The following is a 27,788-nucleotide window of genomic DNA, read 5'->3' as shown; positions in this document are numbered from 1 at the left end:
GCCCCGCCCACGGACCCTCCCCGCCAGCCCCAGGTCCCACCCTTCCCCCCTTATCTTTCCCGCCCCCCCGCCCCCCTCCAGCTCGTTCGCCAGTTCCGGTCACGTTGCTGGGTGTTTACGCCTCGAGCCCGCCCCAGACCCCCGCCGCGGCGCCCCGGAGCCCCGCAGATCCTCGGCCCGGCCGCCCTGCAGCCTCGCGGCCGTGGATGGCACCGCAGCCGGGGCGGGCGCTGCGGAAACCCGGGCGCAGCTAGCGCGGGGGCAGAGCGCCTCCCCCACCCGGCCCGGCCTGGACCCGGGGCCTCGCGGGCGGGCCGCTCCCGCAGGTCCCAAAGGTGAGGAGGCCGGTCGGTGGGCGTGAGGGTGGGCGCGGACCCGGGGGGCCCCGGGGTGGGGGCAGCGCGCCGAGCTCCAGCTCCCCCAGGAGAGCTGGCGGCGTTGGGCACCGCAGCGCAAGGGAGACGGACAGGACCCGCGGCTGCCGGCAGAAGTTGTCCTCCGACACTCAGACCCGGGCCCTCCCCGTGCTGGCGGGGAGTCCAGAGCGGCGGGGGTCGGGCCCCCGCCACCTCCTGTCGCCTCCCACCACGCGCCTTCTTTTCCGCCTGCCTTTCCTGTCCTCTCTGGTACCTCTCTTCCCTTTCCTCCTTAGTCTCCACACCCCCCCCCCCAACTCACCCTGTCTTCTCTGGGAGTCGTATTCGAGGTACTAGCAGGGCAGAACGTCAAGACTGAAGCGGGTGAGGGGCTCTGGTTTCCCCTTATACCCCACTCAACTCCCTTGAGACTGGATCCTCAGTTTTGCTAAGGTTAGGCGCGCTGGGATCGTCAGTGAGGGGGTACCAGAGCTGAAGTGTCTGGGGGAGGAGTGTCCCTGAAGTGGGAGGATCACAAGGTCCCTGGAGAACGATGCTACCACTGGCCAAGTGGCCCCACCTTGCAGGCAGAATCCCAGACATTTATCAAAGGCCAGATTCTTGTTCTGGACTTAGGTCCCCAGGAGAGCCAAGGACTTCCAGGGGAGGAGGGTAATTATTTTTTAATACATGTACTTACGTGTTATGGTGATTCCCAGTAAGATTCAACTCATTCTCCTTGTTTCACTGATGTTCCTTGTGTGCTTGTTCCTTGCAAGGTATTCCCAGAAAGAAAGCTCTCCCTGCAGGAAGCTTGCAATTTAGAACAGAAGGCAGGTGCGTGACAGACAGACAGACAGACACACACACACACACACACACACACACACACACACAGAATAGAGAGTGATATATGGTAGAATGTGGTACTACCTACCACCCGGATCTGGCAGATTGGGGAGCACAGATGAGAGAGGGTCTTTCCAGATTGTTAGGAGAATAGAAGGCTTTCCTAGCATTGGAGTCCTAAAAGAGAGTTGAAGTTTCAAGAAGCAGAGGCAGGAGGGGGTAGAATACATGAGCTGCGATCCACGATCACAGGGAAAGTTTGTCATGAGGACAGCAAGAAGTAGAATCCAAAAAAGATCAGCTTGCAAATGTGGACTGTGTTTGCTTTGTGAGGGGCCATAAATTTCAGGATGAACTCCCAGTGAGGTTCCCCTAGGTGCCAAGCACTGTAATTATATATATTCAAATTACTTTATTTCTCTGAACCTGTTTCTTCATCGTGGAGTGGATACACTAATATGATTGTCAGTGTGGAGTTATTGTCAAGATAAGTAAGTTAATACATATAGCCAGGGATTTAGCTCAGTGGTTTCGCCGCCTGCTGCACAAGTGCAAGGACCCGAGTTCAATCTCTGGTACAAAAAAAAAAAAAAAAAATATATATATATATATATATATATATATATATATATATAAAAAAAATACTAAAAACAGTCCTCAGATGGTATTAGTATTAGTATTAGTATTAGTATTACTGCCTGTGCATCAATGCCATGTCCCAGAAAGGCTTCTCAAGTTCTTGGTCTTCCCCTGCCCTGGGCCTCTGAGTCAGGTAATGAAGCAGAATAATGACTAAGAAAAATAAAGGACATATTGATTCATTCATTTACTCATTTATTACCATGCTTGTCCCAGCTGTAATATATCTGCCATGGCTATAAGAATAATAAAATATCAAAAATGAAAATAAGCTTAATATTCTTGAAACAGGAAGACATATATCCTTAAGAAACTTTAACAAATAAAATATAAAGAAAAAATTTAAAACTTTAACGAAATATGTGCACTGCTTAGTATAGAGATATTTGTTGACTCAGTAAATAGTTTTGGTTCCAAAGAGAAGAGAAACCCTTAGAATGAAACTGAAACTAGGAACTGGTCAGGGAGTGAGGGATGGCACAGTGAAAACTCCATGCAAGCAAAGAGCAAAAAGCCAGGTGCTGGTTCCTCCTTCAGCTGCCTAGCCTGTTCGGGGCTGAGATGGGACAGAAGAGCCCAGGGAAGCTGGACATGGTGCCACACGCCTGTAATCCCAGCACTCAGGTGGCTGAGGCAGGAGAATCACCATGAGTTTGAGGCCAGCCTAGGCAACATAGAGAGTTCAGGGACATCCTGAACTGCATATCGAGACCCTACCTCAAAAAAAAAAAAAAAAAGAAAGAAAGAAAGATAAAGAGGCCAGGGGGACGCTGAGCAGACTGAAGAGTTTGGGCGAGATGGGAATTAGACAACTAAGGAAAGATTGTACTATAAAAGTGGTTTTCAGGAAGCTAAAGGATTGTCAGCCCCTCATTTATCTACCACCTCATTCCATGGTAGAATGCTTGCCTAGCATGTGTGAGGCCCTGGGTTTAATCTCCAGCATGGCAAAATAATAATAATAATAATAACAACAAAAATAATAAGTGGTTTTTAAACTTTTGGTTAGCAGAGGCCTTTTCTCTAATGAAATTTTGTATACAAGCTCATCATATAAAAGAGGATTAAGAAGCAAAGCCTCTGGGCCCAGGTCTTTGGGCCCAATCCTTTTGGCAGCATCTGAGGTCCCCTCTGCAAAATCCTGGAATTCCATGTAGCGCAATTTGAGAAACATTGTCTGAGAGGATAATGGAAGTCCTTCAAGCCCTGGATGCTATGATTCTATGCTTTATGTGGATCTTTCAACCCAGAGAGCTGGAAGAATAAAGAGGGAGAGAGAGCTAAAGTTCCCACTTCCAAAGTCAGTGGTAGACAGCTGGGAAGGAAAGTGGGGCCCCTGATACTCCAGAGGCAAGCAAGAGGCCAAGTTATTCTCAGGTATCAAGAGCCTAGGCCTCTGAGAGTCACAATTCTCCCAGGTCAGAAAGTCCCTGAACCTGACACTTTGCCTGTGGTTAAGGACTTGAACATAGAAGGCTTCTCACACCAGCTTCCCCGAGGGAAAAGTATTTGTGCTTTCAGACACATGAGAGATGTGTCAAAAGCATTTGGAATTAACTGTAAATTGTGAACCCTATATCACAGGTCCTACTTTATTCTTGGTGACTTTGAAAAAAGAAGTTTTTAGGGCTGGGGATTTAGCTCAGTGGTTCTGCTGCCTGCCTTGCAAGCGCAAGGTCCTGATTTCGATCCCTGGTACCAAAAACAAAAAAAGAAGTTTTTAGAAAATTAACATGAAAAAGAACTAGCAGTACCAAAAGAAGGAAGGTAGCAGAGGCAAGCCAGGCACTGAGGTCCTCAGGACCACAGAGGTGAGGGTCCTTATCACTTTGACTGGTGAGGTTGAACATCTCCAGCTGGGTATGGGAAGATGCAGCAGACCGCTCTAAGTCTTCAGCTTTGGCACCTGGCCTGGACCATGTCTCAGGCTCAAGCTTCTGAAGCCCAGTGGTTCCAGGACTGCATTTCTACTCTGAAAACTTGACATTTTCCTGGCTCTGGCATTCTGATGGGCTTGGGACTCCTCAACCACACAGAGATTTGTGTTATCCCTAGTTCCCCCTTCCCTGCTCCATGTCCCACCCTCCCCCAAACAAATTACAAAATAACATCTAAGAAAGACTGTTTGCCAATATCATTAGTGACCCAAATTTCTGCCCTGAGAAGAGCAGCCTGCCTAGTTGGAAGCAAATGCTCAAATCCTTCTGGGAAGCACAAAAACAGCTGGTTGGCTTAGCTCTCGCTGTGGCCAGGGTCCAGTCTCTGGGGCTGTGTGAGAAGGAATCAATGGCATTCCAGTGGCTGGGAACAGACATGGTCTCTCCTCATCCCAGCACAGGCTCATTACACATGTTCATCCTCCAGTTGTGCACACTGCCCTCACACAGATGCAAGACAATTGAGAAACACACACATGGCCTAGGAGTGTGGCTCATTGTTAGAACACTTGCCTAGCATGCACAGGGGGCTTTATCCTCAGCACCACACACACACACACACACACACTCTTGAGGCACCCACCTGAGCTCTGATGCAGGTACAGATACACAGGCACACATATCCTGACACAGACATGCAGCTCACCTGATTCTTCTGAGTTATGCCCTAGTTCAGTGGTCAGCTTGACATCTGTTCCTCCTTGTTTGAGGTCACTTGGACATGCCCTACCTAACATGTGTCTGTCCTGACCTCAGCTTCTCTGTAAATATGCCTCTCTACTCATTCTTCACTCACTCTTGTATTCTGCAAATACTCACCAAGTACTGATTTGCCAGATACCATGGTAGATGCTAAGGAATATGAGGAAACAAAACAGAAGTCCTTCATTTTCTGTTGCTAATGATCTGGCAGGGGAAACAGACAGTAAACAAAAAAATTCACTCTGCTTATGTGGTAATAAGTTTGTGGAAGAAAAATAATTCAGAATAAGGTAGTGGAGAATGACAGAGATTCTTTTTAGATTAGGTGATTGGGCAAAAACCCTGAGAAAGTCGCATTTGAATAGAGCCTTGGATTAAGGAGGGGAGTGGCCCATAAGGCAATCTTGGTGAAGGCCATGCCTGGTAGAGAGGATGGCACATTCCCGGTCACTGAGACCAGTGTGCTGGGATTACAAATATGCACTACCATACCCACCTATGTATTTAGTCCTGAGTTGCCCCAAACAGAAAACTGGGAGACATTGTAGACATCTTCCCATCATCGTAATTCAGTTCCCTCCATCTCCAAGTCCTGCCTCCAAATACACCTGAAACTTCTCTCTATCTTCACTTCTACCATCTGGTTCAGACCAAGAGCATCTCTTACCATGACCACTTGTACATTTTCCCAGCTGACCTCCCTGCATCCACTCTTCTGACTCTAATCTGCTCTTCCCACAACAGCCAAAGTGATTTTTTCCCCAGTTTTTTGTTTGTTTGTTTGTTTTTTGAGACAGACTATCACTGCATAGTCCAGGTTGGCCTTGAACTCACTATGTAGCCCCAGGCTTGAAATAGGAATGATATAAGGGAAATAAATGTAACTCCCAAGATGCTAGATGTCAGATACACCAAGTTCGTGTTCCCAAAGTCAAAGAATGAATTTTAAGGAACAACAGAGGTTAAGAGTAGGAAAATTTATTGGGGAATAGGGATGTGGAATAACATTTCCTGAGAGGGCCAGGGATTTAGCTCAGGGGGTGCTGCCACCTGCCTCGAAAGTGCAAGGTCCTGAGTTTGATCCCTGGTACCAAAAAAAAGCTCCTGAGAGACAGAAGGGGCGAATGGGTTGCCAAGGAGCCCACTTCTCAAGGAAGTTTTGTAAAGCAGAATCAAGAGAGGTGGGTACAACATGGGTAAAAACTACAATCAAACAATAAGATTACAAGTATCGTCACTTAGGTAATATTGATCCAATAGTAACAAGGTTATATGGATGACATCATTAACCTTGGTCAACAATCTGTAGTCTTAGTCTTCTTAGTTTTAGTGATCTTAGTCTTAGTGGGTGGGAGATGGCATATCCGCAAATGGTTTGCCTACGGAGAAATATCAGAAGGGTGGTACAAATTATCTCAAATTTTTCATCCCTTAGGGAAGTATGTAAATCTGGCCATTAAAGAAGACTTTAACCTTCATTAGATGTGCCTCTGGCCACAGCTTCCAGGTTCTCATTCTCTGCATTGACTTCCTTGAGGGCCCAGCCCTGTCTTACTGCCTACAGTATTTCTACCTAATTTAGCTGTCAGCCACAGAGATCTTTTGAAAATCAGGCCAAGAGTAGCAGTGCACACCTGTAATCCCAGCACTCCAGAGGCTGATGTTGCAGGATCGCTGTGAGTTTGAGGCAGAAAAAAAGAGAGAAAAAGAGAAAGAGGGGGAGGGAGAGAGGAGAGAGAGAGAGAGAGGGAGGGAGGGAGGGAGGGAGGAAGGAAGGAAGGAAGAAATCAGAGCCAGATGTGGTTGTGCAAACCTGTAGTCCCAGTATCTGGAAAGTTGAGGCAGGAGGATCACAAGTTTGAGGCTAACCTGGGCAATTTAGCAAGATCATGTTTCAAAAAGGGGAAAGGGGGCTAGAAAATGTAGCCTAGTGGTAGTGTGTTTACCTATTGATAGGTCTCAGCAGCTATTATGTATAGTAGCTGCCCTCTTCCTGTTGTGCCTTGCCCCCTCCCCTGTGTGACATCATGCCAAGATGGTTGCTCCCACCAAAGAATAAACCCTAGTACCCAAAGTTTTGTCTTTTTGAAATGGCTGTGTCATGAGTGAACCAAAAGATTTTAATGGGTGGGCTATGTCTTAATTTTTCTGAAGTCTAGCTTTATTATTATGTCATTGTTTTATATCTCTTTTGGTTATTTTTTCTGCTGGGTGTTTAAGACCAAGTTAAAGCGAGACCTGTGTCAATCAATTTCGGGACCAGAAATGTCAGGTAAAAGGGCCAAAAACCAAGACCAGACCAGGCCACAACAAGCCTTTATTAGGGGAATAGATCTGCTAGGCTGTCTCTGAACAAAGGAGAGACAAAAGCAATATGGCTGGGGCAAGGAGAGTCTTTTATAGAGACTGGAGTGGGGTTTGCAGGGGCTGAGGTGGGGTTGAGTGAGGTAGTGACTAGGGAATGGAGGAGCCGGTGATGTCACTAGGTGGTAGGAGGTGAGTGAGTATTAGGTTACTTTCTAGGCAGGAACAGGGGCATGCTGGGGAGAAGGGTTTATTCTTTGGTGGGAGCAACCATCTTGGCATGATGTCACACAGGGGAGGGGGCAAGGCACAACAGGAAGAGGGCAGCTACTGTACATAATAGCTGCTGAGGTAGTGGGAGACCTATCACCTATCATGTACAAGGTCCTGGGTTCAATCTCCAGTAACACAAACCAAAATCAACAACAATGACAAAACCAACCCACAAATTACCTAGGTGATGCACTTAGGAGCCTGAAAGGATCACCAAGAGTTCAAGGCCAGCTGGAACTATATAGCAAGACTGTCTCAAAAAACTAAACAGGGCTGGGGATTTAGCTCAGTGGTTCTGACACCTGCCTCACAAGCACAAGGTCCTGAGTTCGATCCCCGGTACAAACAAACAAAAAATCATAAATCATATCCTGTCCCTCCCCTGTTTAAAATCTCTTACTAACTTCCAAAGTCACTTAGTATTCTTTTTACATTGCTGGTTATAAAAACACAGTGCCTTGCCCATAATAGGCAAGGACTCCACCACTGAGCCACATCTCCAGTCCAGAGTCATCTAATGTTGACTGGGAAAAATTTTTTTTTGTATCAGAGATCGAACTGAGGACCTTGCGCTTGTGAGGCAGGCCGCAGAACCACTGAGCTAAATCCCAGGGCCATCCTTCTTTTGATTAACTCAAAGTCATCTGATTAAAGACCTTAATTGTATCTGCAAACCCCTTTCACCTTTGTATATGACCTAATCACTGAAGTGAAATCCATCCCATGCATATCTTTATCACACTCAAGAGGAAGACATAATGCAGGAGGGTGTGTGTACTTAAGGCTAGGAAATTTGGGAACCATTTTAGGACTCTGCCTACCACAAAACCTCGGCCTCAAAGTCACTTCCTAGCTGGGTGTGGTGGTGCACACCTGTGATCTCAGCACTAGAAGGCTGAGGCAGAGCAGGCTCATGAGTCTGAGGCCAGCCCGGAATCCATCAGGGAGAGCTTGTATCAAAAAAAGAAAATCACTTCTTTAAAAAGATCTTCCCTGGGGCCGGGGATTTACCTCAGTGGTTTTGTCACAAGGGCAAGGACCTGAGTTCAATCCCCAGTACCAAAAATATAAAAAGAAATCTAAAAAGACCTTCCCTGATTCCAAGTCCAAAGTAAATCCCATGGGCTAGGGGTATGGCTCTGGTATAGCATTTGCCTAGCAGATGAGAGGCCCTGAGTTTAACCTCCAGTATCATAGAATTTTTCTTTTTTTGTACCAGGGATAAAAAAGTAAAACAGGTTTTGCTCTATATTCTTCTATACTATACTGTACTTGGGGCATTTTTTTGGGGGGGGGGGGCTTCAAATTTGTGAGCCTCCTGCCTCAGCCTCCCAAGAGCTAGGATTATAGGCATATGATTATTTTGATTCTCTCCTCTTTGCCCCGTGAGCTCCCTGAAAGCAGGGACTTTGTTATTTTCATCACTGCATCCCACATGCCCAACCAAGAGCTTGGCAACAGTCGATCAATAAATAAATGAAAAAATAGGCAAATAAGGACAAAATTAACCTACTCACATTAAATGGACAGAGAAGAGAAAGAAGGGATGTAGGCAGTACTGACTGAGCCAAATCCTATACTAAGTGCTTTTTATAATATTCCCTTTCTCATTTAATCCTCTTGGCTATCCTAATATTATTACTGTTCTTAGTCCCATTTTACACAGCAGGGGAAAAGTCTCAGGATAATTTTCATGCCCAAAATCACACAGCAGATAACTAAAAGAGTCAGGATTCAAACACAGGACAGAACCATTCCCACTATAAATTTTGGTAATCTTCTTTGGATTCAGATTTGGTTACCTGTTGAGTGCAATGGCACAGGCCTGTAGTTCCAATTACTTGGGAGGCTGAGAAGGGATGACCTCTTGAGCTTATGAGTTTGAGGCTAGCCTGAAAAACAAAATAAGCCCTTTCCCCAAAAAAATCTAAGCCAGGTGTGGTAGCACATGCTTAAAATCTAGCACTTAGGGAGACTGAGGCAGGAAGATCATAAATTCAAACCCAACTTGGGCAGTTTAGTGACTTAGACCTTGTCTCAAATTTTTAAAAAAAATTTTTTTTTTAAGGCTAGGGATGTAGCTCAGCATGAAAGCCCTGAGTTCAATCGCCAGTACTGATAAATAAACAAACAAGGGCTGAGGATTTAGCTCAGTGGCACTGCGCCTGCCTCACAAGTGCAACGTCCTGAGTTCGTCCCCATTACCAAAATAAATAAATAATAAGTAAATAAATAAATACAGTAATATCTCAGTTCATCAACACTTCTGTTTGCAAAGTTTGATTCGCAAACAAAAGCATTTGGCAAAATTTTGCATCCGTTCACAAACTCTCCATCAGGTGACAAACATGACCATGACCATCTTCCCCACACAAACACAAACACGGCCATCTTCCCTAAAATTGTAAAACACATTAAGTTCGCAAACCAAGGTACCACTGTAATTAGCAGGAAGGAAGAAAGGACAGAAAGAAAAGGGAAAGGAAAAAGAATAGAAATCCAAGAGTCGCTGGAGAATTGGTCTGCCACCACTTACGGAGCTAGGGAAATGGCACACTTGCTCTAGCTCTGTCTCCCTTTCTTTTTTAAATGGAAGTGGTCAGCTGAGGTGAGAAAATGTGCATGAAGTCCCTTGGACATAGCAGATGGTCACATAGCATGCAGTGATCCCCATGGGCCAAAGGGCCACCCCTGCTGGAATGGGAATCCTCCTTGGTTGGATTAGCAGGGTCGGGGAGTCCCCAGTAAGGAGGCCTAGAGAGAGACGCCTACAAATATGATGTCCCAGGCCAACCTGCTTGGCACCACCCCACAAATACAAGTCTTACAAGGAAGCCAGTCTGGAAGGAACCAGTTGCCAACCAGAGCTGCCCAGGCAATTCCTGGGGCAGATGGAGGCAGGTCTTTCAAAGCTTAAGGAGTGCCCGGGTCTCCTGTTCTTGCTTCCCACCTTTGCTTTTCTAAGGTGCTGAGTATCATGGAAGTAGGTCATTGGGAAGAGGGCAGAGCCAGAGGGAGGGCTGGAAAGCCTGGCCAACAGTAGGATTAGGGGGCCACACCTCCCTGCCCCATCACAGTGGCTTACATTCCCACCACAGGATTCCCCGCATGGACTCCTTATCACCTTCTTCCATTCCTCTTTTCAAAAGGGACTCCACAACGGGCATGGTGGTGCACACCTGTAATCCCAGCGAGACTCTGCCTCAAAATAAAAAATGAAGGGCCTGGGATTTAGCTCAATGGTTCCGCTACCTGCCTCGCAAGCACAGGGTCCTGAGTTCAATCCCCAGTACCAAAAATAAAAATAAAAATAAAAAAGGGCTGCAGATGTAGTGAGCCCTAGGTTCAATCTCTAGTATCAGGGGAAAAAAACAACTCCACCACCTGCCTTCAGCCCACAGAGACAGGATTAGTAGAATGCTCCTCAAAGTTTCTCTTCCATGACTTGGAGGACCCCCGAGCTAGGTCAAGTGAGAGAAATGGACTCAGCCTGGGAAGGGCTGTGCTGAGAATAGTTGCGCAGCCCCACCACTGATGGTCACCCCAGAGCTGAGATGCTGTGGGGTGTCAGGGTTCATCACTGTACGACTCCTTCATTTTACCAATGGAAAAACAGCCCAGAGAGGGAGAGAGCTGGCCTCAAGTCACACAGCTGGAAAAGAAGGAGGAAGCTGGGTGTGGTGGCACATACCTGTGATCCCACCACTCGGGAGGATGAGGCAAGAACATCGCTGTAAGGTCGAGACCAGCCTGGGCTACACTGTGAATTTAAGGCCAGCCTGAACTACATAGCAAGACCCTGTCTCAAAAAAAAAAGGCAGGCTAAAAGGCAGGTCATCTGTCTCTCTTTGCTGGCTCCATGTGTCTTCCTGTCTGAGAAGTAGAAGAGGAAGAAGTTGCCTGAGAGCAGGAGAGCAAATCTTCCTTCATCTTCATCTGTTGAATGGGAATAATGAGTCCTCCCTGCCAACACACCACTTGTTTGGGAAGCTTGAGTGAGCGACAGAGGGGAAATGACAATGACATTGGTGGGAGAACTGTCCACGTGGTGGCAGGAGATCTGAGCGGGGGCAGAGCAGATGGGCTGTGAAGATGTGGGTTCACCTTGTGGTCCTCCCCAGGTGGGGCCCAGGCCTGGGCTGCCATGGATACCGTGTCCCTGGAGCATCAGATCCAGAGCGTGCAAAGGCACATCAGCTTCCTGAAAAAGGAGCAGGTGGCCCTGTTGCGAGACCTGCACCTGGAAATCCTAAGGCTGCAGAAACGCTGCTCAGGTGAGGCCAGGGGACCAGCTATGGGGTGGGCAGGGTCACTGTCATCATAGCCACTGTCTTCAGCGGGAAGCCTCACACCAATCCTACGGCCACTTTTTCTGGATGAGGAAACTGAGACTCAGGGAGCTGGGTAGAGATTTGGGGCTGAGAGGTTTGGTGAGGTAGCCCATCAGGGAGCCTGGGATTTCTGTCTCTCTCTCTCTTTTTTTTTTCAGTACTAGGAATTGAACCTAGAATCTTTGCACTGAGCTATATCCCCAACCATTTGTTTGTTTGTTTGTTTGTTGTTTATAACAGGGTTTCACTAAATTGCCCAGGCAGGGCTCAAACTTATGATCCTCCTGCTGTAGCCTCCTGTCCTTTTTGCTCACTGAGTATCTCCCAGCCCTCAAAAATCCCTGGGTCCCGTTGGGGACACGCACATATCCAACCGGTGGTATTAAGATATAGCAGGTACACACCTGTAATCCCAGCTATTCAAGAGCCTGTGGCAGGAAGCTTTTGAGTTTGAGGCCAGCCTAGGCAGTTCAGTGACTTAGCAAGACCCTGGCTCAAAATAAAAATAAAAAATGGACTGGGAAAAAAAATAGACTGGGAATGTAGAAATTTTTTAAAAGGGCTGAGGTTGTAGTTCAGTGGTAGAGTGCTTGCCTAGCATGTGCAAGCCCCCAAGTTCAATCCCCAATACTTCAAAAAGAAAAAGAAATTGAATGTGGCAGTTGTCTGGAAGATGAACTGTGGGAGAGGGAGGCTGGGAGGCCTGTAACAGAACTGATGAAATGGTCCAGGAGAGGGATAAAGAGGCATGGACGGGGAGGGCCAGAGGAGGCAGGTTGAAGGAAAGGGGCTGCCAGCTGATTGGTTTGTGAGCAGCAGAGGGAGGTAAAGGATGAAGTGAAATCCTAGACCTGCCCCTGCTCTTAGACCTGCAGCCTCAACTGCCTGGGCCTCTCAGAGCCTTGGCTGTGACCCGGATGTGCATGAAGGCTGAGTCCCAGAACAGGCTGTAGGGCCAGTGGCTCACAGAATGTCTCAGCTAGGGAAGACCCAATTTCTTGATTGTACAAATGGGTAAACTGAGTCCCAGAGAAAGTACATCACACAGTATGTTGACAGCAGAGGCCAGATTAGAATCCAGAGCTCCAGACTCCCAGTCCTACATATCTCTGCAGCTTTCTGGGTATTCTCTACCTCCAAGCTGCCCAGAACCCTAGCTCCCTCCAGCCCCTGCTCTCGGGAAGGTGCCCACTGCTCAGAGGGAAGCTGAGGGCTGGAGGGCTGAGTGACCACCTGGCTTCTCACACTGTAGCACAAGACATGAGTGGTCTCCCCCAAGGACCAGCCAGCGACAGAGGACAGCCTAGGGGACAGGGGTGGGCCTTGAGGACTCACCTCTGCCCCATGCCACTTTATCACTGCAATAACAGCACTGGAGGAAAATAGGGAACCCTAAGACCTTATGGCAGTTCCTCTAATTTTTCTTTGTTGTGTCCTAATTCTGAGTTCCAGAGGAGGGCCGGGTCCCAAGAAAATGTCACAGGTAGCCCTCCACCACCCCATTACCCTTCTCACTCTTACACTGGCAAGGGCCTGCAGCCTCTTGGTTATCGATTAAGGAGATAAAAATAATTCTTTTCTTTTTTTTTTGGTACCAGGGATTGAACTTGGGTCCTTGCGCTTGTGCAGCAGGCGGCGAAACCACTGAGCTAAATCCCTGGCCCCAGAGATAAAAATAAGTCTGGGCTGGACTGGAACAGCCACTGTGGGGATAAAATGACTGAGGCCCTCAGTTCAGGGCAGAGGTGCTGAGGAGAAGGGAAAAGAACAAAGAGGAAAATGGGGAAAGAGATTAAGGAGGAACCCAGAGAGCCAGGCATGGTGGTGCACATTTGTAATCCCAGAACTCTGGGAGGCTGAGGCAGGAGGATTGCAAGTTCAAAGCAAGCCTGGAACACAGGGAACACAGCAAGATGTCAAAAAAAAAAAAAAAAAAATCCAAAGGCTAAGAAGGCGATAGGATGGGCCAGTGTAGGAGCCAGGAGGACAGGCTGCTGGAAAGCCAGCTGAGCACGGCGGAGAACGCAGAATGAAGGGGCTTGGGAAGTGGTGGATTGTTCTGGGTTGGCTGGGCAGCCTGAATGATGACAAGAACTGTCCCCATGCATTATGCACTAACTTAACCCTGGACCAAACTTTCCTTTACTTGCTCTCATACCATCCTGGCAACAGCCCTTTTTATGGGGGGTGCTATTTTGTCCTCACTTTCCAGATGGGAAAACTGAGGCTCAGATAGATGCTGTTACTAGTCCAAGGTCACAGTATATCTGATATCACAGCATCTTCACCTAAGCCATGGGGATTCTGGCCAGAAGGTGGGCAGGGACATTTGCCTGTTGGAGGAATGGAGCCCAGCTGTAATTATCTCTCCCCACACCCTAATCACTTGGTTAAATGTTGAAGAAAATCCAGCCCACAGTCAGTGGTAGAGCCAAGATCTCTTAGGCTGAGTCCCTGAAGAGGCATCAGCTCCTCACAAGGGCCCCCGGGAAGAGGTGCAGGCTGGGATCATAGCACCAGCCCAGACACCTGGGCTCCCTGTCTCCTGGCAACAAGTGGCCTCCCCAGAGGAGGCCCCTTTGCCAAGGCCCTGCCTGCAGAAGTGCCCCAGGAGTGCAGTGAAGAAGGGCAGGCCTAGTCTCTGTAGGTGCTGCTGAGTGGTCAGTGGCCCCAGTGACTTACTGGCTTCCTGGCCCCCTGGTTCACACCTTCTTCCTTGGGCCCCATACTGTGTCCCTGCAAGTACACACAAGTGCTCCTGAGCAGCCACTGAGGCTTTTGGCTCCCTTCTGCTCACTGAATGGGGGTGGGGGGTGGGGGGCAAGCACAGGGTGTACCACTGAGCCACACTTTGGCAACCCCTTTTCCCAATTCTTGAGCTCTGATGGAATTGGGGGACTTCAGGTATAAAAAGTGTATAAAAAGCCAAGTGTGGTGGTGCATGCCTGTGATCTCAGCACTTGGAAGGCTGAGGCAGGAGTATCACTGTGAGTCCCAGACCAGCCAAGGCTACATAATGAGTTCCAGACCAGCCTGAACTACATAGCAAGACCTTGTCTCAAAAAAAAAAATTTTTTTTTTTTTAAATCAAGCTCAGCGGGGTTGAGAGGTGGGGCATTTGGGGCACTAAAGAATGGGGACTGGGGTGGGCATGGTGGCGCAAGCCTGTAATTCCAGCTACTGGGGGAGCTGAGGTAGGAGGATCACGAGTTCAAGGCCATCTGGGCAACTTAGTGGAAACCTGTCTGAAAATAAAAAAGATCTGGGGATGTAGCTCAGCACTCCTTGGGTTCAATCCCTGCTACCAGGAAAAAAGAAAAAGAATGAAGACTGGGAGAACAGGCTAAAAAAAAAGTAGTGGCGGGGTGGGACCTGCTGCGACACCGGCGCACGCAGGCAGCTGCTCACCTGCGACGACCCCCCCTCCCGCCCCCAGCGCCAAGCCTCCAGGCAACTCCCATCACAAGGTGGCGCTATTCTCCTTGAAGCCCTCTCCCTGCTCTGTGGACTCGGTGGAAGTGGCGCATGGGAAGGAGCAGTGCCACTCTGCACACAACAGTGGAGGGAGGGCACAGCTGTACTGGCTATGAATATAGTGAACGCATGTGTCCAGTTTGGTAAATAGCCACTGCCCATGTCCATTGACCTTAAGAGGCCCTCCACACACTAGTATCCGTCCAGTAATTGTGCATCAAGGGCCCCCCAGAATTGCTATTTGCTGGTGTATCAGGCCTAGGAAGGGGCACATAGCCTCCCAAACCCCAGACAAGCCAGGCCCTTATGTCCCACAAGAACTGAACTAATCCTCAAACCCTGCATAAGCTTGTACTGGAAAGATCTTTGAACTTGGCATGAAGCCAACAGCCTCAGGCTGTACTCTGGGCATGGCAGGAAATTGGTATAGGGGGTGATTTAGATTGTTTCTAAGGATCTTTATTGGCACTGTTACTGAACTGTGATTCTCTGATTATCACACACACACACCCACACACCTGCTTTTTCTCTTCTCTGCCTCCAGAACTGACCCATGACCTGGAGATGAGAGAGGCCCAATCTCACCAGCAAGGTAAGAGAAGGACGACTGGTCGGGAAGTACCATGGGGCCCCATGGTTGAATTTCCCAACTCTTAGTAGGACCCATGCCTTCTCCATCCCCAGCCAACTCACAGGGACAGCAACACCTCAGCTGAATGAGCAGAATGCAGATGTCAGTCCCACTTGCCCATTCAGCTGGGTGACTTTGTAAACAGCTTGTATGCCACAGAATCCCCTGTATCTGCCTGTGTCTCTGTCCAAAGTGGGGAAATGAATGGTGGAAGGAGATGACTCTGGTTTTCCTTCCTCCTTGCCCTCTTAACTCCTTTCTGGGACCCACTTCCTCAGTCCTTCGAAACCTTGTACAAGTGAACCCATGGTCAGTGTCTATACCCCACAAGGTGCTGAGTGTCAAAATGTGACACAGTGGCACTGTGGGGTCTGGGCTTCAAGGCACTTACTCTAGATGAAGAGAACAGAGACACATTAGCAAATCCTTCCCTTTTTTTTTTGGTACCGGGGATCGAACTCAGGGCCTTGCGCTTGTGAGGCAGGCAGTGGCACCACTGAGCTAAATCTCTGGCCTGCAAATCCTTCGTTTTACAACAGCATGACTTGTGCCATTGTAGTAATTCCTCCAAAACATTTGTTCATTGAATATTACTTCTCTCTCTCTCTCTCCTTTTTTTTTTTTTTTGGTACCGGGGATCAAACTCAGAACCTTCGACTTTGGAGGCAGGCAGCAGAACCACTGAGCTAAATCCCCAGCCCTATTACTTTTCTCTTAATAGTAGGGTGAAGCTAGGGAGATGGTGTTCAGTGGGTCTAGAGTTTCAGTTTTGCAAGATGAAAAAGTTCTAAGGCCGGGGATTTAGCTCAGTGGTTTCACCACCTGCCCTGCAAGTGCAAGGACCTGAGTTCGACCACCGGTACCAAAAAAAAAAAAAAGAAAAAGTTCTGGAGATCTGTCGCAGGGTGTGCCTTGGAGTAATCACTCAGGAAGCTGAGGCAGGAGGAATTTGAGCCCAGGAATTTGAGGTCATCATAGGCAACATAGCAAGATCTTGTATTTTTTTGTTGTTGTTGACACTGTTTTTAATATATATATTTTTTTAATTTTTTTGGTACTGGGACCTGGCACTTGCCAAGCAGGCACTGTGCCACTGAGCTACTTTCCTGGCATCCTTTAATGTACTTTTATTAGTGCCTGGAGACCTTGTCTTTTCACACACACACAGAAAAACTTTTGGAAATTTGTTGCAAAATAATGTGAATATACTGTACTATACTGTACATTTTAAAAACAGTTAAGGTAGTACTTTTTTTAACCATAATTAAAATATTTTTTAAATGTAGCAAGACTGAGCATGGTGGCACACTCCTGTAATATCAGCATTTGCAAAAGTGAGGCAGGAGGATAACTGAGTTCAAGGCCAGCCTGACCCTATCTCAAAAAAACCACTAAATACATAAGTTAATTTTCTACATGTGGCAGGGAGAAGATTGTCTTGTTGAGATCATAATCACTAAATTATAGGATCTCTGAGAACTAAGACTGGATACTAACCATTGTGAAGTGCAAGGCCCATTACCTGTCTTGAAGAGACTGTAACTGGTTAACTAAAAATAAATCATAAAAGGCTGGCATGTGTGGGCTGGGGATTTAGCTCAGTGGTTTCGCCACCTGCTGCACAAGCGCAAGGACCCGCGTTCGATCCCTGATACCAAAAAAAAAAAAAAAAAAAGGCTGGCATGTAACTCAGTGATAGGACACTTGACTAGTATGCACAAGGCCCTGGGTTCAATCCCCAGTACTCCCCCCCCCCCACACACACACACAGAGAAGTCATAAAGATAGACATTTTTGGCCAGGAGAGTGTTTTTTAGTTGTTTTGTTTTAAGACAGGCTCTCAAGGACAATTTGGACTACATAGTGAGAACTTGTCTTAAAAAAAAAAAAAACAAAGAGACAGTCAATCTTATAATGTAGTCCAGGATGGCCTTGAACTCACAGTCCTCCTGCTTCTGCCTCCCAAGTACTGGGATTACAGGAGTGTATACCATGCCTGGCCAGTAGAGTTCTGAAGAATAGATTCCCTGTCCTATTGATGTGTTGCTTACAGTTCAAGAGCTACATGAACAAGAATTAGGAATGGGGAGGGCTGGAAGTTTAAGCTAAAATGTTAGGAATCCTACAGATTGCTTTGTGCATATAAAGATCAGCTGGGGATTGCCTGAACACTTGAACTAATCCTACCCACTTCTTCATTTGACAACTACGGACCTTCTGTTTTTTTGTGTTTTTTTAAAATTCTTTTATTGGTACATTTTAGGTATACAATACATTTACATTTATCATTGGGTGCTTGTACCTGTACATGATGTATCTTGGTTCTTATTTTTTCCCCCATTACCAGTGCGTCCTTCACCCCCTCCACCCTTCCCTATTTACATAGATTTTGTTTCCATTTTTTTTCTTTTCTCATAATTTTTCCTTTCCTTTCTTTCTTTTCCCCTTCCCCTCCCACCAACCCTACACCTTTGGACCTTTTCCTATTTCAAATTATCAATTATTCATTTTATTTACTTTTGGTTTTTTTGGTACGGGGATCAAACACAGGACCTTGTGGTTTCGAGGCAGGCATCCGAACCACTGAGCTAAATCCCCAGCCCCTAATTATTCATTTTGATCCTTATTTACATCTGCAGTTTCTCACACTAGAGAAACTATTCGGTACTTACACAGGTGTGTCCTATTTATTTCACTTAAGAGTATGGACTCAATATGCATCCATTTAGCTATAAATGTCTCTAGTTTCTCATTCCTTATGGCTGAGTAGTACTCCATTTTATATTAAAAAAAAAACACATCTTCTTTATCCAGTTTCCAGTTAATGGGCACTTGAGCTGTTTCCAAGCTTTAGTTATTACAAACTGTGCCGCTATAAGCATGGGTGCACATATATGGCTGTGGTATGATTCTTATAATTCTTTGGGGAAGATACCCAGCAGGGGAATAGCTAGGTCAAACGAGACCTCTAGTCCTAGTTCTTTGAGGTATCTCCATACTGATTTCCACAGTGGTTGCACCAGTCTGCACTCCCACCAACAATGGAGAAGGGTTCCTTTCTCCCCACACCCCCGCCAGCATTTGTTATTGGTTGATTTCTTGGTAGCAGCCATTCTTTCTGGGGTGAGGTGGAATCTCAGTGTTGTTTTCATCTGCATCTCTCGAATGACTGGTGATGTTGAACATTTTTTCATGTATTTATTTGCTGCTTTTACTTCTTTGTCTGAGGAATGTACGGACCTTCTCTTCATCAAGTGCTGGAGCATGGGCTGAGGTGAAAAAAGTTCTGTAATGACAGCAGCTTTTACTCCTACTTTCTCTGAAAGGGTTTTTAGGGTCACCTGGACTCAAGACACCACCCTGGTGTCCTGAGTTGTGGTGGTGGTGGTTGCCAAGCCCTGTTGTATGTGCACTGGCTTAGGTGCTGGGGCTATGGTGGATAAATACAGTGGTCCTCATAAAGCTTACAGGGTAGTAGGAGAGGTGTAGTAAACCATCATAAATGTGAGGTTGCCACCATGACATGTGCCAGGAAGCAGCAAATCAGTGCTCCAACTGTATGAGGAAGATGTGGCTGTTGTTCCTCCTCCATCTCCTCCTCTTCTTCTTCTTCCTTTCTCCCCACCCCGTTTCTCTCTCTCTCTCTCTCTCTCTCTCTCTCTCTCTCTCTCTCTCTCTCTCTCTCTCTCTCTCTCTCTCGGATCCAACTCCGGACCTTTTGCTTGTGAGGCAGGTGTTGGAACCACTGAGCTAAATCGCTGGCCCTTCCCTCTCTTTTTGAGACAGTCCCGCTATGTAGTTCAGGCTGGCCTTGAACTCACTATGTTGCCCACGCTGGCCGTAAGCACCACCTGGGAAGATCTAAGCAGCACCATTTTCAGGTCCATCCGCGAGGTTCTGAACCAAGTGCTCTTTGGTAGGGCCCAGGAAACAGTATTTGTAAAAGCACTCTGCATAATTCCAATGTATATCCAAGGTTGAGACCTGCTGCAGTGGCAAATCCAAACAAGTCAACAAAAAAAATTACGAAATATAGTAAATGCTCTATGAAGAAAACAAGGACACTGACACCCTCCCTCTTCCTGTGCATATCCCCAACTCTTCCCTACCTTGCTCTTGCCTTGTCTCCCTGACACAGGGCTTTTGTGAAAGCTGCTCCCTCTGTCTGAAGCACTAATTCTCCAGGGGAGGAGCTCTTCACCCTACAGATCCTATTCCAAGCCTCTTCTTCCGGAAAGCGTTTCTTGATTAGGCCACATCCTCATACAGTCGGAGCACTGATTTGCTGCTTCTGGGCATATGTCATGGTGCCAACCTCATACTTATTTATGATGATTTACTACACCTCTCCACTACCCTGTAAGCTTTACAAGGACCATTTTATTACCCACCATAGCCCCAACGCCTAACCCAGTGCACATGCGCAGGGCTCAGCGAATTACTTGTGGCCCCAATAAGGAAGGAGTCAGGAAGGGTTTTCCGTTTAAGCTGAAGCCAGAAGCATTAGTGGGGAGGCCCCGGGAAAGGAAGGGAAGGCAGGACCCTGCCGCTGACGCGGGGCTGAGGGAGAGCACGCGTGGTCGTGGAGGCAGGGAAGAGGAGGGCGCGGTTGGTAGCCACTGAGCGCCAGGCCAGGTGTGTTCCACGCCAGGCGGGCGCCGTCACCTTCCCTTGTTTCGCCCCTTCGCAGAGGAGGCGTCCCGGGAGCTGGAGAGCAAGTGCCGCGCGCTGGAGTCGCAGCTGGCGGCTCGGGCCGCGGCCAACGCCGAGCTGCGGCGGGAGGTGGCGCAGCGCGAGGCGCTGGTGTCTGCGCTGCGCTGCAGCCTGCGCTCCGAGGAGCGCCGCTTCCTGGAGGAGCTGCGTCGCCGCAGCCACCGTGCCACCGTCCTGGGCACGGAGCTGCAGAAGCACACGGAAGCGGCCGCCTACTTGTCCTGCCAGCTGCACGCTGCGCGACAGAGACTGCAGGCCCCGCGCTCGAGCCCCGGTGCCGCCGCCGAGGCCCGGCCCCGCCGACGCGCACAGCGGGCCCGCCGCCCGCCCGAGGCCGCCGCCAAGGCCCCCAGCCGGGACTGGGCCTCCTGGGACCGCGCAGCCAGCGGCCTGGACGACGTCGACCCCATGCCTGACCCTGCGCTCTTCCTATACGCCCGGCGGCCCCCTCGGCCCAGTGCCCGCGGCCCGCTCCAGCCGCTGCCCCAGGAGCCCCCGGACCAGGGCGGCGCGTCGCCTGCCGTATCCAGCCCGACCGGCGCTTCCGGGGGCCTGGAGTAGGCGCGGGGCTAAGGGGCCCCTGCGGGCGGGACCCGGGGACTGAGGCCACCCGCCCCGGCCCCCGGCCCCTCTAGCTGCCCCTGCCTTTTGTATTTCCCAACATTTCCGAAGCTTCGAGCTCTCCCTTCCCACGAGGCAGCTCCTCCGAGAAGGCTGAGCGGTTGCACCTTTTTTGCGAAGGACTCACAGGACTGATCCTGACCTGGTCCCCACCTGGCCACTGGGTAGGGGGGGCCGGGATCAAGCTCTGCCCCGGGAAAGCTGACAGTCCTTTGGGAGGGAGGAGAAAGGCTGGCCTACAGGAAGGAATGTAGAGTCCACTTGGCACCCCTAGGCTTCCAGCTTCCCTGCCTTGCACCTCCAGTCCTGCCGAGCCTTCTTCCTCCCCGGAGAGGCCCGGCTCAGGCTGGTCCTTTACTCGGGAAATGCTGTTCCCAGACCCACTCCCATCGAAGTCCTTGCAGGTGAGCACGGAACACTTTAGAGGCTGCATCCTCCCAGAATCCCTGGTGGGGCAAGTGTGGCTTGACGGAAGTTGAACTTGTGGAGGGCAGCACTCATTAGACCCTTAGGGTTATGGAATGGTTTTGGTGGCAGGACATGCAGGAATTGGGAGGACAGGAACTGTCCTGGGGCATCGAGGTGGGATGGAGGCATGTGGAAGGGCAAGGACTGCCTTTCCCCTCCTGGAGGCTTCCCTGGGAGTCTGCCTCCTCTGGTTACTGGTGCTAATCTTGCCCAGCTTCCTAAGCAGCTGGCCGCACCCCGAAGCTGAAAGGAGGGCCTAGCTTCTTGGAAGTGGCGGCTGTTGATAGAAGTTTGGGTTTGCTGAGGGATGGGGAAAACATCAGGAGACAGGTGAGTCCCGGCCTGGCTCCCTCCAGGAATGCCTCCAAGCCTATCCAAACCTGGTAGTGGCCGGATATTTCTGTGGCTCCCTGTCTCCATTGGGGAATGGTGACAACGAAAGCAGAACCCCCCTACACACACACACACACACACACACACACACACACACACACACGATCCTCTTTTTGCTCTCCTTGCTAACAAGGGCAGGAAGTACAGCTTCAATCTAGCTCATTGGCCTTACCCCAACCCCAATCTAGAAACAGTCCCCAGAGCCCCCATGCCACCCCTCCTGGGTTGGTCCTTCATCCAGTCCTAAGTGCCTGTGAGGGCTTCCAGGGGGTGCCCAGGGAGGACACCTTTCCCTCACTCAGATATCTAGCCCCTGGCAGCTCCTAACCCTGGCAGAGGCTACACATTCTGTGTATCACCAGGAGTCTGGGAGGTGAACAGAGTCAGTCTCTAGAGATAAAACTTCTTGTTATGGCCCCCAGAGAGGAAATCCCTGGTCCGTATCCCCTTTCGTGCTACATTAGAGGGAGCAGAAATTCAATAAAAAGCAGAAAACAGTGAGCACGCTCCCAGGCTAGCCAGACATGCAGGTGCACCCCCCCACACACACACACACATTGACCCCAAACAGGACTGCTTAAGGCCACCAAGCAATAAATGGGCTGGCTGTCCTGCTCCTGGGGTCAGGTGTTGGTGGTGAAGCTGGGGACCCTTGCTCTGTCTGGCCCACCAGTCCCTGTGCTGGCCCTGCCATCAGTTTCCTCCAGTGTGTGTTTCTCACTGCTCTATGCTGCCACCTTCCCTATCAGAACCTGCTCTGTTGGGGTCTTGCTCCCCTCCCTTGGAGGACTGTGGGAAGGAGGGGAAAGGACTCTTGCTGGAGAAGCCCACACAGACTTTCATCTTCCACAACCACACTTTTGGGGTAAGCAGGGTGATTTTGTTATGTTGATTCTTCTGCAGAGATGATGAAGTTCTTTATCCACCCCCTCCCCACCCACTAAAAGCCATAGCTCTGCCCACCTGGCCTCCCTCAAAGCTCTATAGCAATAGCCTTCTTTCCCTCTTCCCTCCTAGGTACCCAGGGTCTCCAACTGGGGGAGGCCCCACCACACTCCAGCCCCAGGGATCCTGCGGTGTCTGCCCTGCCTCTCCCCAAGGGACCCCATTAGTGACTCCATCAGTGTCATCCAAATCCTATCCCTCTTCCAGTAACCAGAGATAATGAGACTTGTTTGTGGGGTGCTTGGAATTGCCCCACATGAAAGGTTCTGAGTGCTGGGGTGGCTGGGAAAGAAAGTGAGGGAACCGTTCCCCAGCATGGGGTGTGATGGGGAGACCAAGGCAGATACAAGGTTCCAATTTTAGTTGAAATTCCCTTCCTCCCACCTCCTGGAAGTAATGGATTAGACTCATACCTGCCTGCAGGCAGAACCTCAGCCTCAAGGCCTGGAAGAAGTCTTGCCCTCAGCTTCTGCCCCAAGCATTCCAAAGCCAGGTGTGGAGGAGCCCCCGGCCCAAGACAGCCTCCCAGCCCTGTCCCTGGAAGGTCCAGGTGACTGAGAAGGGAAAGTGTTTCTTCTCTACTTTTCTCTGCTGTACACATTCCCACTGTGGAAGGGAGAGTGTTGACAGGGTATGCAGAGTCCTTCAATGGGGTTCCTGCCACACCCCAAATGCGGACAGAACCAGGAGGGAGAGCTGTGGATGGGGTCCCCTGCACATTCTGGAAGCCAGCTAGGGACCAGTGGGCAATGCGCTGGGAAGCTCCAGCCCCTGTGCCTGTATCCCTTCCACTGTGACCTGCACTTTGGGGGACCAGTCCATGGCCAAAATGAGGTAGCCATTCCTGCACACAAGCAGCAAGATAGAGTCCTCCTTGGTGGTGAGGAAGGAGGCCAGAGGATGAGGAGCAACAGCTTCTCACTTTAGGAGCCCAGGGACCCCTGAGCACCCTCTCACTGATGTGCCAGCCTCGGATGGGGTAGCATGCAGGGCAGAGGGATCCTGCTCCAAATTCTCTGTTGGCTGCGCTTTTTAATCCAATGCTTTTCAGAGTGGATTCACTCACCCACACAAATAGAGCCCTGTGCTTTAGGGGTGACTGTCATATGCCTTATTCTTAATAAAATATTTGAGAAACATGCAAGTCAGTTCTCTTCCTGTGGGCACTGCTTCCCCACATCTGTTTCCACATGTGGGGAAGAGGATGTGGAGAAGGTAAGAGTGGCCCGGGAGCCAACCTATGGTCTCCCAGGCAGGTTCTCATGATCAGATGAGGAATGAGGTTCATTCTCTCGCTCTCTCTCTCTGATTGAGTTGAACCAAACAAAGACCTTCATACCGAGCTATGTCTCCAGCCCTTTATTTTTTAAGTTTGAGAGAGGGTCTTGTTAAATTACCCAGGCTGGGCTCAAGCTTGTGATCCTCCTGCCTCAGCCTCCCAAAGTGCTGGGATTGTAGGCTCTCCATCACCATGACCCGCATAAGGTTCTCCTTTGTGTGTCCTGGTTCTCAGCCTCCCCCTGCTCCTGCTCCATGTAACCCTAACCCAAATGAACAAACAAAATCTTAACTCAGAGTCTCTTGACTAGGCTGGAGGATAATAGATTGGAAGGACCCTGTGCTAGAAATTGTCCACTGTTCTGGCCTAGAAGGAATTCTCAGGTTCTGGCACCTTTGACCATGTTGGTTTCATGCCCCTGTCTATCTGAGCTCCAAGAAGCCCAGCACACTCATGATGAGCCCTTTCTTATCCTCTACTAGTGAGAGTTATCTTGGGACTGCAGCTTTAGGCACCCAGTACACCCAGCATCCACAAAAATTCAAATGAGAATGTTTTCAATGTGGGTCTGTATTGTGAATGACTCTGGGAGAAAAGGAGAGTTGCTCTGCATTCCGAGAATGCAGGGGACATGTACTGTTTTGCATGCAACTCTTCTAATACAAGGACCTGTCTTCCTTTTGAGGAACTGCCTTCTGCCCATCTCAGTCTGTGTTTCGGAGTGCTGACCCATCCATGGGACCCAGGTGAGGTAGGTCACATTGATTGGTTGATTGGATGGAAGATGAGCACCGGACTCAGTCTGAACCAATGAGAGTCAATAATAAGATTTTTCTGGAACCAATCATTTAACCCTCTATGCTAGGTGCTAAGTTACACCAGTAAACAAAATAGGCCTACTGACAAGGATGAACTCTTGGGTGACTAAAAGAGCAAAATATACAGGACCGGGGATTTAGCTCAGTGGTTCCATCGCCTGCCTCTCAAGCCCAAGGTCGCGAGTTCTGATCCCCAGTACCAAAACAAAATCAATAAATTTAAAAAAAAAAAATTAAAAAAAAAAAAGCAAAATATAAGTTTGGAGTTCTAGCAGATCACTTTCCACAGAGATAAAGCTGCCAGGCCTGGGGATTTAGCTCAGTGGCACCACACCTGCCTCGAGTTTGATCCCCAGTATGGGGGTGGGGAGTAAAGCTGCCAGAATATAAACTATTACAGAAGAATCAGAACCAGGAGAGATGAAGACAGTGTCCAGCCCAGAGCCATAGTTGGAGGTGGAGATGTGAAATGTCAGTGTGGACTAACTCTTGGAGATCATCTATGCAATCCCTTCATTTTACAGATGGGGAAACAGAGGCCTAGGGCATCTCATCGCTGTCATTCCTTTCTTCTCGGCTGTTCTGCCCATACAGGTTTGGGATTGGGGAAGGTGAAGCATTTCTTCTGTGTGGGTTCCCAGAGTCATGTCAGAGAGGTAGAGAACTCCTTCCTGTGGTCCTGGGAGTTTGGGCTCTGGCCCCCTCTCCAACCCCTGGAGGGCTCCAAAGAGAAGAGGGAAGTGGGCATGCCGCACCGAGTAATAAGTGAGTAATAAGTGCATTCATCATAAGAATAATTAGGGAGGTGAGAGGCTTCAAGTAGGCTAATTATGTGGCTAGGTCTCAGCCTAGGTAAACCTCCTTCATCCTCACCTAGCATCTTTATGCAGGGGCCTCAAAGATGAGGGAATGGAGGTACTCTGGAGTGCCATCCAGGCAGCCCTGAGGATGGGGCTGTGCAACAAGAGCCTGCAAGGGACAGGGGAAGGGATCCACTGAAGACAGGTGGTAAAGTTCAAGGCTGCTGGGACTAACTAGTCAGTCTCCAGACCCATGGCACTTGAAGGCACTAGCCATGAGGAGCACAGGGAGAGGCACCTATGCTGGGCATCTACATGGGCTCAGGCTGGTGGGTCTCAGCCAGGTATTATGAAAATGACCTGAAGCTCTGGATACAAAAGTCAAAGCTACAGTACACAAAGGGAATATCTGCACATAAAGCCCAGGTATTATAAACAACAGAGGGGACAAGGGTGGCCCTTTGGGCTGCTGGCAAAGCTCCCCCTCGGCACTCCAGAAGCCATTTAGAGGACAGTTTGGCCTTCCCTATACCTGGATCAGCTACTCAGCCAACACATTGAGCACCTGGCCAGCATCAGGCTCTGGGAAGATGCTGGGGCACCCGATCAATAAAGTATGATCCTTGCGTCCAAGAAGCCACCTTATTCTAGCAGCTGGATCCCTCACCCAAGAACCAGACATCCCAGTTGTTTTTTTGTTTTGTTTTGTTTGGTACCAGGGATCAAACTCTAGACCTTGTGCTTGCAAGGCAGGTGGTGGAACCACTGAGTTAAATCCGCGGCCCAACATCCCAGTTTGACCAAGCCAGTCTCAGTTTATGCCTCTTATATCATCATCATCATTACCATCACCATCATCTTGTACTGGGGATTGAATCTAGCACCTTTTCACTCAGCTACATCCCCAGCTTGTTAAAGACAGCTAAATTGCCCAGGCTGGGCTAGTGCTGGGATTACAGGCTTGGATCACTACATCACCATGCCCAGCTGTCATCATTAACAGTATCTATTTTTATTCACAAAAGTGTAGCTGAAGGCTGGGCATGGTGGTGCATACCTATAATCCCAGCACTTGGGAGGCTGAGGCAGGAGGATTGCCATGAGTTCAAGGCCAGCCTGGACTACATAGTAAGACTTTTTCTCAGCAAAACAAAAAAAGAAAAGACTGCTTCATGTGTGACCTGAGGTCAGACTCCCGACTCTAAGGAATGGTGATCAGAGGGTGATTCTTTTTGTGTATCTCTATTTCCTCATCCTTAGCCTTGCTGCCTCCCTACCCACATCCCAACAGTGTGTTAAAACTAAATTACACTTCCTCATGTTATGAATAGCATTACCAACATAGAGGAGGCTTTTGAATTCAGCTATACTGACTCTATTTTTTTTTTTTTTTTTTTGGTACCAGGGATTGAACTTGGGACCTTGTGCCTGCGAGGGAGGTGGTAGAACCAGGTATACTGGACTAAGTACAATTCTCTAACATCCTGGAGTTTCATGGATACAAACTAAGTTGTGTGTGTGTGTGTGTGTGTGGTAGTGCATTGAACTACTTTTTTTTTTTAATTTTGAGACAGGTTGGGCTTGAATTTGAGATTGTTCTGCCTCAGCTTCCCAGAATGCTGAGATTACAGGGATGCACCAACATGCCCAGATAATAAATGGGTGTTTTTATCTGATAAAGAAAGCACCTGTGGGTGGGTGTGGTGGTGCACTCCTGTAATCCCAGCACTTGGGAGGCTGAGGCAGGAGGCTTGCTAGTTCAAGGCCAGCCTGAATTACATAGTGAAATCTTATCTCAAAAGAAAAAAAAAAAGCACCTATGGGCTGGGGGATATAGCTCACTGGTACAGTACTTGCCTGGCAGTATGTATGAAGCTCTGGGTTTAATCCCCAGCACTGGAAGAAAAATAAAAATAAAAACAAACCAAAGAAAGCAGTTGAGAGTCACTAGAGTGACAGTCAAGTAATTTGCTTAGGTTTACAAAAAGAGACAGTGTGGATGTTGCCATGTACAGTACAGATTTCCAACCCAGTTCAGTATTAGGTTCATGTATCACCTTAGCCTTCTTGTGCAATAGTCTTAACTCATCTCCCCTTAGACTGGCTCAGTCCCCCTCCTCCCTCACATGGCAACCACAAGGGTTGAGACCTGAATCTTATCACTTCACACCTCCCTTTCTCCAGTTTAAAGGCTTCCTCCTTTCACTGTTTCTCTTTTCACCACCTGCATTCTCTAGGGCAAAGTCTACTTTTTT

At 48.8% G+C, this 27,788-nt stretch overlaps 1 protein-coding gene across 2 annotated transcripts; it reads left to right on the top strand.

The window, feature by feature from the left end:
- Positions 1-87: 87 nt before the first annotated feature.
- Ccdc92b (coiled-coil domain containing 92B) lies at positions 88-26,839 on the top strand. Of its 2 annotated transcripts, XR_015443189.1 has the most exons (5): positions 249-335; positions 11,182-11,334; positions 15,410-15,457; positions 20,187-21,234; positions 22,709-26,839. XR_015443189.1 is itself a non-coding variant. In XM_013076738.3 (4 exons), the coding sequence occupies exons 2-4, from the start codon at positions 11,205-11,207 to the stop codon at positions 20,768-20,770; spliced, it is 762 nt and encodes a 253-aa protein (XP_012932192.2). In that variant the 5' UTR covers positions 88-335; positions 11,182-11,204; the 3' UTR covers positions 20,771-22,671. The 2 variants fall into 2 exon arrangements, 1 of the variants encoding a protein (XP_012932192.2); XM_013076738.3 differs by lacking the exon at positions 22,709-26,839 and having other exon boundaries at positions 88-335; positions 20,187-22,671.
- Positions 26,840-27,788: the final 949 nt, after the last annotated feature.

The sequence above is a fragment of the Heterocephalus glaber genome, unplaced genomic scaffold (assembly GCF_053883595.1).
Source record: "Heterocephalus glaber isolate CG9 unplaced genomic scaffold, H.glaber_assembly_v1.0 deba00001564, whole genome shotgun sequence".
NCBI lineage: Eukaryota > Metazoa > Chordata > Mammalia > Rodentia > Bathyergidae > Heterocephalus > Heterocephalus glaber.
Note: the sequence above shows the minus strand (reverse complement) of the source record. Positions and strands in the feature narration are given on the sequence as shown.